The sequence below is a fragment of the Sander lucioperca genome, chromosome 19 (assembly GCF_008315115.2).
Source record: "Sander lucioperca isolate FBNREF2018 chromosome 19, SLUC_FBN_1.2, whole genome shotgun sequence".
In the NCBI taxonomy this organism is placed as follows: domain Eukaryota; kingdom Metazoa; phylum Chordata; class Actinopteri; order Perciformes; family Percidae; genus Sander; species Sander lucioperca.
In genome coordinates, this window is record NC_050191.1 from 8,061,804 (window position 1) to 8,073,997 (window position 12,194).

Consider the following 12,194-nt stretch of genomic DNA (forward strand, 5'->3'; position numbering starts at 1 on the left):
GACATTTCCCCTCAAAACCACAAATGTGGACCTAATGGCGCTAGAGGAAAAGTCAGTGGGTCACCAAAGTCAGTAGGATTCATCCTCTTCTCCTCTATCCACTTATTCTGGTTTACCGAATTATCTTCGTAGGTTTGACCATTTTTTTCAGTTAGTTTGTAGAAAAAAAAGCCCATCAGAATTTCCCATGACACAAAGTATCATCTTCAAACGGCTTTTAGTCCTAGCAACAGTTCAAAGTCCAAATGTATATAATTTACAATGCTGTTAAACATAGCAAAACAGGAAATCTTCACATTTAAGAAGCAAATGTTTGACATCTTCTGCTTGATTAATGATCCAAAATTCTTGGTCATTCATTTTCTGTCAAGATTTTGCCAGAATATTTTCTCCAGGAAAACCCAACAAAAAAAGTTGAAAGAATAACAGCTTGTTATTGGTTATTTCACTTAGGACCGGCAGCATTGTGTTGATAATAAACGTGTTTGATGGGAATTGTGAATGTCTGTAGAAAGTTTCATTACAATTCATCCAGTAGCTGTTGAGATATTTCAGTCTAGACCAAATATGGTTTGACGTAGCTAAAACCATTTCAAGATATGATGGGATTAGGTCTGCAAGATAAATCGTTATAAAATCGCGATCTCGATTCACCCGTTCGCGATTTAATTTTTAAATGACTTTGATTTTTTTTTCTCCTTCAATTAATTTATTGAAAGCATTTGACATTGACATGCTTTAATTATGTTAAGACATGTTCAAGGAGTTCAGATAGAGCCTTATCAGGGCCATATTTAGTTCAATGTGTTATATGACTATTTTTGTTAGCCTACTGTACTTAAATGGTCAGTGTACTTTATTTTCTTTATTCATTGAAGCCTCTGTGTTTACAGGCTTGTGGTGATGCGCAATGTGCTAGGTGGCAAAAAAAAAAATCTGTTTGGTACTGCCAATTTGTTTTGTTTTGTCATGGTTCATGTGTGCAATAAACATTACACTTCATGAGAAAGAAATCGTGGCAGAGAATCGTGATATCAATTCTAAGCTAAAAAAATCATGATTCATATTTTTCCCCGAATCGTGCAGGCCTAGATGGGATGCAAACCCACTTTAGAGATAGACAGAAAACAGAGACGAATGGACAGTAGAGCTCAGAAAAAGACACTCAGACAAAAACTAATCCCATCCATCTGCACAGGTCAGATTTCGCACAGGAAATGGGTTTCTTTCTCTCTTCATTCTTCATTGATTCTTCTTTCACTTTCACCTTCCCTTGTTGTTTCCACACTCCCACTGTTCTCACTCCTTCACATGGATGAATGAATGGATAGAAAATTAAAAAAAGAAAGCCGCATACCTCCTGAAGACATTTATTTTCTGTTATAGAGAAAAACACTCTGCAGAGCAGAAAAGAGAACAAATAAAATAAAAGTTAGCGACTGGTTTCTCTCTGTGGACGCAAATGCTACACAACAATTAAAATGTTTAAAAAAATGAGGCCGATTTAGTTACATTTTTAGTAAATGCTGGTGACATCAAACATGTTTTTATAATACATGGCTAAGTTTTATTGTGAGGGAAACAAACCAGCCAGAAGATGATTAATATCCTGTTTATCCATGCAGTATTTCCTTGCAATTCCCATGCATATTACATGGGAATGTTGGTCCACACCACCACCAAAGTAAAACTAACAATAACAGCTACTTTCTAAAACTATTCTTTAGGGCTGGGCTATATGGGAAAAAAAAAATCAGATATCACAATATTCTTGACCAAATACCTCAATGTCGATATTGTGTCGATTTATAGGGTTGACAATTGGTGCTTTAACAACATATCTTCACAATTATTTGTAGATTTTAGATAGTCATCAATAATGTAGATATAGATATATGGATTTAAAGCAGTCATATTATGCTCATTTTCAGGTTCATAATTGTATTTTAAGGTTGTACCAGAATAGGTTTACATGGTTTAATTTTTGTTGTACTGCAGTGCTCTCTCTCACTGCTGCAGATCCTCTTTTCAGCTGGTCTCTGTTTTAGCTACAGAGTGAGACCTCTTTTCTTCTTCTGTACTATTTTTGATTGCACTTGCACATGCCCAGTAGCTCAGATGTAGATCATGTCAGCTAGCTAGCTCCATAGACAGTAAAAGAAAGGCTGTTTCTACAACTTCGGTCAGTTACAAGGCAGGATTAGCTGGGAGACTTCTAAATGAGGGCGCACATGTAAGTAGTTCTTTTGTAGATTATGGTGAACTTGTGTGTGTTGTAGCAGTGCTTTGCTATTGAGAACGAGGTAGCATGCTAGCGTTAGCATGCTAGCATTAGCATTAGCATGCTAACGCTACGAGCTAATGGTTGCGGTTAGCCTGCTCGTTTCGGCTTGTGACGTCACAAGCCGTGCCGATTTTGAACAGCTCACCCAGAGACTGAAGGCAGGACACATTCAGAAACCGTATCTCACTCTAAACAGCATGGATGGATTTTTTTCAAAGTTTGTATGTGTGTGGAAGCACCAGAGACACAACATAATACCCCAAATCCCAGAAAAAGTGATTTTTTCATAATATGGGCACTTTAATGTACAGTACCTGTCACGAAACCCATCCCCTTGAGCATGTTTCCCCTGTCTGTCTGGTTTGTTTTTGTATTTTGTGTTATGTTCCTGAACTTACCCTGTTCCGGTTGCCGGGCAAGGAGTGCAAGGCAGGAATTCCAGGATCACCTGAACCTGCTCTCACCTGTTCCTCATCAGCAATCTGCACACCTGGTCCTGATCATCATCACTACACTATTTAAGCTGTGACCTGACATCCAGTCCTTGCCGGATTGTTAGCCATACTCGTATGTTGTGCTTGTGTGTCACTCTAAATTGTTTGCTAGTCAGTCTTTGTTCGCTTGTTTGCTTAACTGTTTCCTGTTCCTCTGTCTTCATTACCTTCACCCTGGAATTCCCTTCACCCTGGCCTGGCAACCAGAATCATCAACTTCGTCGTTCCATCAAGACTCCTGTTCACCAGTTATAGTATATAACCAAGTATATTTTTGTCATCAATAAATACTCACCTTTTTTCACCACCTACCTTGTCCTGGTCTGCGTTTGGGTTCAGAACCTGAGAGTTCTGACAGTACCAGTCAAAAGTTTGGACACACTTTCTTGTTCAAGTGAATGGGAAAGTGTGTCCAAACCATTGACTGGTACTGTATGTGGCCAAGTAGTTGAAGGCAAATAACAGAACAACTAGTCTTGCTATTCAGAAGATTACGTCACTCTACTGTGATGAAGCCTTTAAATCCAAATAAAGACAAAACTTAAAGCTATAGTGCGTAGTTTCTGTCGCCCCCATGAGGAATTCTAAGTAATGACAACAATTGTCGGCGCATCCACATGATACAACCCTTCTGTGATCGTGACCACCCCCACCCCTCCTCCACGCAGTTGCTTGTAACCAAGAAGGACACGGAGGATTAAAAACACATGATGGGCTCTTCAGAAGAGGTAATTACCTTAGCTTGATTTTCTGCGCGCGATAATATAAAAAAGTTTTCTATATTTATGAACGTCTGTTACATTCAAGCCATTGCCAAATGAGTTGATATAAAGCTAATTAAGACTGTCAGCTCCACACAACTCTCTCTGTATTTCTCAGTATGACTATGTTCAGAAGATTGTGGCGTCCGGCGACTTTCGTGCGCAGAAAATCGAGTGAAGATAATTACCTCTTCTGAAGAGTCCATGTTTTTTTAATCCTCCGTGTCCTCCTTGGCTACTAGCAACTGTGTGGAGGAGGGGTGGGGGTGGTGCGGGACCCGAAGGCTTGCATTATGTGGATGCGCCGACAGTGTTGTTGTCATTACTTAGAATTCCTCATGGGGGCGACAGAAACTACGCACTATAGCTTTAAGCCATATTACGATATTATGATATCCAAAGTCTAAGATGATATCTAGTCTGATAACATGATATCGATATAATATCAATATATTGCCCAGCCCTACTATTCTATGAGTTTGGCACTCAGCTACACCCTGAAGATAAAGTAATTTGGCATTCTCACCAGAGGAGATTTCATTGAGTTCACTGATTTCTTCATGAACTCTGAGGAGGAGGAGGTCCTGCAAGATTTTCTGCTGCTGTTCCTCAGCCTCCACCCCGAGTAGCTCCAAGTGATGGTCCTTTAGTCTCAGCAATGCACGCCCTGGAAGAGAGGTGTGCATGTGGGAGTATTCATTCATTCACAAATTGGATGTGTGAATAAAAAGCAGAGTAAAACAAAACCTTATTGCACAAATTCTAAATCTAAAAAAGGCGGAAAAATAAACGTCCTCGACATATGGATCTTCTCATCTAACAATGAAGTTGAATATAATGCCTTATGCCAACCCAACACCGACTTTTAAAGCGATTTCACTGTCGCTGACTGCTTTCCTATATCGTAATGAAATCCTGAGAGTCTTGCTAGAGTTGGTGTGCCCTCCTGTCATCGCATCATTTGGTGTAAGGTGGTCATAAAACTCAGTCCAAGTCAGTCTTTTTCCCGTCTTGACGTTCCGACAAAATCAAATGTGTTTGATATTATCGTACGTTTTAAGTCTTGATAGTGAAGTTACATTATGTGAACATTGTCAACAACCAATGGGTGCGCTCCCTTCAGCATCAAACAGGAAGCAGAAAACAGCTAGAGCCAGTGTTGTTTATGGTTGCTATGGTGCCGTGCTAAGCTAAACGCTAAAGAGGAAAAGTTGCCAATTTCCAACCCTTCATCCAACGTTAATTTTACCGGCGGATAAACACTGACCTCCGGGTACTGCCGCTATTCATCTGCATGTACGGCAGAACAGAAAATTGGCAAACTTTAAGTTTACCAGCTAATGCTAGCGGTAGCTAGCTTGGTTAAATTTTTCAAAACTAATCTAGTTGTAGTCTTGCAATGTGTGACCCTGCAAGATCCTCAGTCTTTACATATAATGACAGGCTTTAACGTTAGATGTGAGATGATTGTCTTTAGATGTAAGATTGTGTCAGACTTTAGTCTTTTCAAAGTCTGTTTAAAGTCTTCTAGTTTATGGTAGGCAGTAGTTGTACCTGATATAGCGTGCTTGATTATGGCTTTATGGAGCGTGCCCATGTGGGTCGGGTACTGATCCTGCACCCACTCCAACACTTCTTCCACCGACCACGATGACACTCGCTTCGACAGGCCCATCACTCTGCAACCACATCACCCTGCAAAGACAAAACCACAGAAGTTAAGAACACAGAAACATTGTTCTGGAGTAAAAACATCTTAAATACTGAATTAGTTCCAGATTTCTTTTGCCCTTATCACACTGTAAGCTCTCACTCATCAGGTCTAAAGTTGTAAAAGAGTTATTCCGGTTTACTGCATTATTTTTCGTAGGTTTGACGGTGACCATTTTACATGACCCCAAGGTGCCATCTTCAAACGGCTTTTCGTCCTAGCAACACTTCAAAGTACAAACGTATATAATTGACAAACCTTGAGATATATCAGCTCGTTTTTGAGGGGGTCCCAAAATATATCACATAATTACATAACAACAAACTTACAGGAAAAAAAAAAAAAAAATGGAAATAAAAATAGAAATACAATTATCAATACGACAACGTACATACAACAGGCAAAAAACAAAAAACACATGCATAAATTGACATTGACAATGTCATTAAACATAGCAAAGCAGGCAATCTTCACATTTAAGAAGCAAATGTTTTGGCATCTCTTGCTTGATAAATGACCCAAAATTGTTGGTCATTCATTTTCTGTCAAGATTTTGCCAGAACATTTTCTCCAGGAAAACCCAACAAGACTTTGAGCAGAGAAATTCAGTGACTGTGAACGTGCAGAAGTCCCTCTGCAGCAGCTTGTGCAGTTTTGCCTCGGGGCACACGAGCTGAGGACATTATTGTCTGCGGTAGACCCTTAAGTGTGAGGAAATGTCATTTTCTCTTGATATTTGATGCTTTGGATAACATTTTCCTTCTCATGCGGTGTCACCTACTTCCTCAGAATAAGCCTATTTTCCAGTGATTAATTCAACAACCTCTTGAACATGATGACAAATAGTTGGTTGAAGAATTCCTTGGAGCTGAAAATAACAGCAAGGTGAAACCAACCAACTCCGACACTCTGAGGTCAAAAAAGTTTCTTCTACGCCTCGGGTTCTTTTGGCTTTCCTCCCAGCCATATCCTCCTGGGCTGCACTGCTTTAGGGCGAAAAAACTGCTAAACTGTTGGTGACCTTTTCAGCGGGCCAGTCTCGTTAGTGGGGTATAAATGTAGGAATGTAATTTACCATGTTAATTAAGGGGGTGCGTGATTGACCGGGGCTGTAACGAGGTCCCAGCAGAGTAATTGACATACAGAGAGTGAAGGCATTTACGCACATAGACACAGAGGAAACTTCCCGTCAGTGTCGGGGGGAGTCAAGGGTGAAGAAGAAAATCTCACTGTTGTCTTTAAAGTTGGTTTTATGCCTTAGGACTAAAGCATGACTTATGTGTTATATCTACGCTGTGGCTACGTACATAGGTACGTGGAGACACTGACCCTATGCCAAACCCTACGCCAGACCCTACGCCATAGCCTGACGTGCACCTCTCGAAAAATGTAACTACACATCGCGGCGACGCACGTGGCTTGTTAGCGTTGCATTTACTGGTTCTCTTTCTTCATAAACACCATGAAATCAATGAAAGGGTTAACTTTTCCTGCTATAGATTTCCCACTGTGGTCAGAAAGCACAGCGGAGACGCTTTGTTTCTCCCACTATGCCTCTCTAGAGTCGCTACTCGCTCCGAAGCTAATCGGGTCACTCTCTCACTCGCTCCACCACAAATTCCCCACGCACACACACGCCGGCCATGCTATTCTCTTAAAGAGCTTGACGCACACACCAACGCACAAGTATAAACTTCAGGCTACTTATGTAGGCCTCCGCAGAACCATAAATCACACTTAAGGCTGGGTATCGTTCAAAAATATTCGATACAGGTTCCTAAACGATACTTTTTTCGATACCAATTTTATAAAAAAAAAAAAAGAAGACATTTTTTTTTCTGCTCCTACTACATGAGTCCTTCTCTTTGTAACGTATATTTTTTTCCTGCCTGCCTGTATGACCTGTAAAGTTAAAAATCACCAGCATTATTAGGTAGTAGGTGGTAGAAGCATGCTGCATGCTTATTGGCTCACTGCTGATGAGATGTACTCCTTAGGTATTGAAATTGGGTTTTGAATAACGAGGCATAACTCAATACTTTAGAGTCAATTCGGTCGGTGCCTAAAAAGTATTGAATTCAGCACCCAGCCCTATTTAGTACAGCGTTTCCTGTAGTATATGATGCCCAAACTGTGTGTATATCTGCAGGGGAATAAAGTGACTGTATATCCAGCTTGCCTTATTTGTGCTGAGCCATTTCATTGAAGTTCACGCTGCCCAGTTACAACTGAACCAGGACTTGTAAACAAAAGTAATACACAGTAACAAGCAGGGTGGGAAATTGGCTTTTTGTACCATTTACTGGTTGTATGATTCTTCCACTCGCTACGATATGTAACTGCAACTTTAAATGAACTAATGTTCACAACTTAATCTAAATAGTGTTTAAAACTATATTAAACACAATCAACAGCTGAAGGGAAGTGCTTTAAGTGTTATTAATCTCACTGAAATATTGCTTTCCCCCCCCGACACTTCTCGTATTATCTGTTCCTGCTGCAACCTTCTGCTTCTAGTTTGACAGTTTTATTAAGCTTCAGGCCAAGTTGAAGTGACTGTGTATGCAGTTAAGTTGGTTTTACTTGTCAACTTGATTTAATATACAACAACGGAAATGTAAGTACAATGTCGAGGAGTGGTCACAGAAAGGAAAGAAATGTGTGTCTGATGTTGTAAAACAGAAAGCAGTGTATTATTATCACCGTGGGAGCTTCGTAGGCTTTTTTGTTGGAAAGATGGGTGTTAATTTCTCAACGTGCCTGAATGTGACAAGTTTTTATATCACACCAGGGGACGGGGAGTCTTGGATTGGATTGCAGAAATGGGTATAATTAGATTTTATTTCTATATCAGTGACAATATGATCCCTAAGTTTCAGTACTGATAGCAAAACAATACTTTCTCCGGTAGTTCAGGAATTTCAACACATTCCTCTACAAAAAAAAGCTTCTTTTTTTTTTTTTTTTTAAATAAGAAAGATGCAATGCTGCTAAAAATGTGTCGATGTTGTCTAAACACAAGCAGTCACACAACTGTCTCAATAAAATACAGTCTTAAATTGGGGAAATTAAGATGTAAACCAGAAAAATGTCTGAACAAAGACGAAGTAAAGGACCAACAGAGTTCGGATGGGATTGTTCTCATGTGGTATAATGAACCAGACTGGACCAAATGTTCAAACAGGACACAGAGATTCAAGTTACAGGTTGCTTCGTGCATCCCAAGGTGTAATCCTACCATCGTGTGGTGCCTTGCAGAATTACCTCATCTTTTGATCAAGCCTTAACATTTTTACTGTTCAATGGTTTAACTTTCATTAAGCCTAGTTCACATATACTTCAGCTCTCTAATCTGTAGCTTTTCTCCACTTGGCGTGATGCAATCTAGCCTTGATGCATTATCTCTCCCATGGTTGTAGGTCTAGGCCAATTTTATGCTCATAATTCTAACAACTACGACTAGCCTGGGAAAACCCTGACGAACTTCCGGGCAAATTTGAGATTTGCTCTGCACTCTCAGTTACAACTGAGTAGGGTCTGGTGTCAACCAGGCTAAACAATGACCGCTTGATTTTGTGTTTCCTTTTAGCAAATAGTAAATCTTGAACTCATCAAACGGGACTTCGGACGTGCAGTTTAGTGTCCCAAATTCCCCATACAATGTCCTTAATTAATTATGAACCTACTAAACCACCTGTGCTACCCTAACCCTAACCTGTCTCAAATAAGACCCTCATCATTTGGAACACTCAGTTTTTGGAAAATAATTTGTGACACTAAGGGACTCTTCGTTATTTAATTAAGGGGCCACCGGAGGAGTTTTGTGGCCTCTAACCTAAAAAGACTTGACCCTCCCCTCGTCAGTAATAATTTTCCTATAACCCTCCAAAACGATTTGAAAAACAGGCATGACCCTCCCCTTGCGTGCAAGTTTGCACTTAGCAAAGAAGTACAGACGCCTTTCGATTTTTACAGCCATGGTGTACAGGAGTTAACCTCTGCATTCTCATCTTACACATCCCACTCCTCTGTTATGGTGTGGTGGCCATTTCAGTAGATTTACTCACTAACATTGTTGTGGAAACACAATAAGCATGGAAACTAAATGCACACTTCATGCATTACTGCATTACTTCAAATACTAAGTTACTCCTCTAGTAAACTAGTATTCATATGAAATAAAACAATAAAACATTGAGACCATTCAGCAAAGGACACTGGGAAACTTCTGCACTGGTTGCTATGGACTATGGTCACTAGGCTTCGTCATTGTATATTTTAGCACATAGGTCATGCTGCCGAAGCTGAACATTATATTCCAAAACACATGTTTATTTTTAAAGCAGATTTTAAGTTACAATTTACAATAACAATTAACAATTTAACAATTCGCCCTTATGAAATCCAATCGCGGCACGGCTGTTTTGGAACGCAATAGACAGACTTAAATTGAACTAAAATGTAACAGTGAACAATCAGTGTTGGACCTACAGTCTGTTGAGATGCCTCTCCAAACGTAGAAACGAAGCACAGTCACACCATAAAACGTTAAGACACGTTGAGAAAAAAGATCTGTATTTTGCCGTAATCCAGTGACACGAAAAAAAAGTAATCCACAGCAATCAGTAGATCCACAAACAGAGTCACGGTGTATCCAGCAAGGTCTATACGAGCGTCACATTCACCAGCCAGCTCCAAACAGGTGAACGAGGCCTCTCCACGTCGCCGTTTAAACAAAGTGGAATAAACATATAAAAGTCCAAATCTACACAAAACCCGCAATCAATTAGTAAGCTGACATCACATTTATACACATGGCATTTAGGAAACCTTTATTGCAAGGTTGGCACGGTAAGGTGTCCAGACTAGTGTAACAGTAACTTTCGTTTTTTGCGTCCTGCTGCTCCCATCGTCAGCCAGGTAATATTTTTTTACTAAAGCAGTATATGATGTATTACCTATCACCATTTAGTTGTTTTGTGTTATTTAAGATATTTATAAAATATCCGGTCATGCCAGATGTAATTATTCCACTAATTTTTTAAACAATGCAATTACCTGTTTGAGCCACCAGGGGGGGCAGTGCTCCTCCTGCCCCCCCAGCAAACTCTGCGTATGGGGTCAGACCCATCTGCTAGGGGGCCGAGACTGAGAGCTACATGGATAAATATGCACCAAACAAGCCACTTTGAAATTGTGCTCTTTTCATGAATAAAAAAGTTGGGTGACCCCCCCACCCAGACTAAAAAATGTTGGATGACCCTCCCCTCAGCAAAAAAATAAAAAGACATGACCCTCCCCTATTTCCTCCGGTGGTCCATTCCATAAATACCGAACGGTCCCTAAACTGCATGTAAGCCCGGTGTTACACCGAAATTTGTGACCCATCGAGATCGGTGTCCCCCTCCTCAACCTGAACCAAACCCTTGTCCCTAACCTTAACCACGGAGGGGGCGCTATGCTTTTAACAGGAGGGACACAGATCACGACGGGTCACAGATTTCGGTACAACACCGGGACTTCTACCTACCTTTTGAGTATGAATGTGCTATAACATTCGTGCACCAACATATCTGAAACGGTACTGCGTTACACTCACACTGTGCAATGCTGTCTGTGTTTAACTATGATGTAAAAACTGAGCAGAAACTGACAAAGTGGTGGTAAATGTTTATATTTAATATTTAATATTTAATAAAGTTCTTGTAGGTAGGCTACTGCCGAATTGTAGCAGTTATTCTCAAACGTATTTTCTGTGCTAAAGCAGGTGTGTCTGTCCCGGTAGTTAAAGCCTCGTTAAAATGACAAAAAATGTGAATAGAATTTGGCGTGTTGCCCTGTATACACGAGAAGAAAGACGGCCCCCGCACAGGGGCTTTACAGTAACACAACCCTTCACCAGCTGCCTTTAAATAACATCAAACATCCACCATAGATTGTAGGTAACAAAACACTGACATCTTTACAAACTTGATGAAGGTTTTTGTTGACTGATAAGTTATAGTTACCTCCGGTCCGTTTGCTCCAACAGCAAGCCTTGTCTGTACCTGTTAAAAGGGTTACATTAGGTACATTCCTTTTCCCGGCTCCGCCCACCAAGCATGGGCGCGCTCGACACATCCTTGTTCCGCACTCCCGCTGCGCAGTAGCACAGCAGGCGTAGCTGCTCGTGATGCCTTCAAGTGATGTCAGAAATATTGCCAAAACTTGTTGGATTAAAATTACATGAAAACATTGTGAGTAACTGCTATCATGTCATCATAGGACAAAACGCAATAGTTTTGGTAGGCCTACTGAGTTATTATGCTTACATGCAGGGTGCAAAATTAACTTTTTCATCCACAAGCCAATTGACTAGTGAATTTTAAAATTTTACCAGCCACACAATAGATTACCATTGTTTTATTGGCTGGTGAGTAAAGCAAATCTACCACCATATTTTACCAGTATTTGGCTGGTGGATGGTGCTAATTTTGTACCCTGCTTACATGTGTAAAGTTGTTCTTGCTCCTTTCAAGTTCTATTTTTAGGTTCCCAGGTCTATAAGGGGCCATGAGCACTTTTGCTACTCTTTGATATGTTTACATTTTTCTTATTGTTTGTTTTTAATATCCTGGTGAAATTATGTTAATAATATTTAATCTAATTAAGCCCGCAATATCTTACATATGCACAATTGCGCTATCAATAATGTAGTTTTGTAGCTTTAAGGCCCCCTGATAAACTCCCCCATCCTGCATCTCCATGTAGTTCATTCTATCACAGATAAATGTCATGGAATTGAGCCATCTTTAAGGTTACCAATTTCAGCTGTGCTTTTCCTACTATGACAAGTCAAAATGTCTGCTGTGAAAAAGGTCCAAGTTAAGTTGACACATTGAAATTTACATTTCACTGAACTGGCTTACAAACTTGAGTTGGAATAGTAATAACTCATGAAATGA

General features: G+C 40.1%; 1 protein-coding gene across 1 annotated transcript; it reads right to left on the bottom strand.

Annotated features, from left to right (window-relative positions):
* Positions 1–1,261: 1,261 nt before the first annotated feature.
* Positions 1,262–11,270, bottom strand: LOC116066408 (sterile alpha motif domain-containing protein 12-like). Its single transcript, XM_031322446.1, has 4 exons — positions 11,259–11,270; positions 5,094–5,218; positions 4,066–4,206; positions 1,262–1,397 (listed from the first exon to the last, which is right to left on the bottom strand). The coding sequence occupies exons 2-4, from the start codon at positions 5,212–5,214 to the stop codon at positions 1,381–1,383; spliced, it is 279 nt and encodes a 92-aa protein (XP_031178306.1). The 5' UTR covers positions 5,215–5,218; positions 11,259–11,270; the 3' UTR covers positions 1,262–1,380.
* Between the last annotated feature and the right edge of the window lie 924 nt (positions 11,271–12,194).

What these genes read in the sequence shown, in the direction of transcription:
- LOC116066408 (XM_031322446.1), bottom strand. Translation starts at nt 5,214, where the DNA reads ATGGGCCTGTCGAAGCGAGTGTCATCGTGGTCGGTGGAAGAAGTGTTG. An exon ending in AATCAAGCACGCTATATCAG is followed by an intron (nt 4,207 to 5,093) that starts GTACAACTACTG and finishes CCTCTCTTCCAG; the next exon opens with GGCGTGCATTGCTGAGACTA.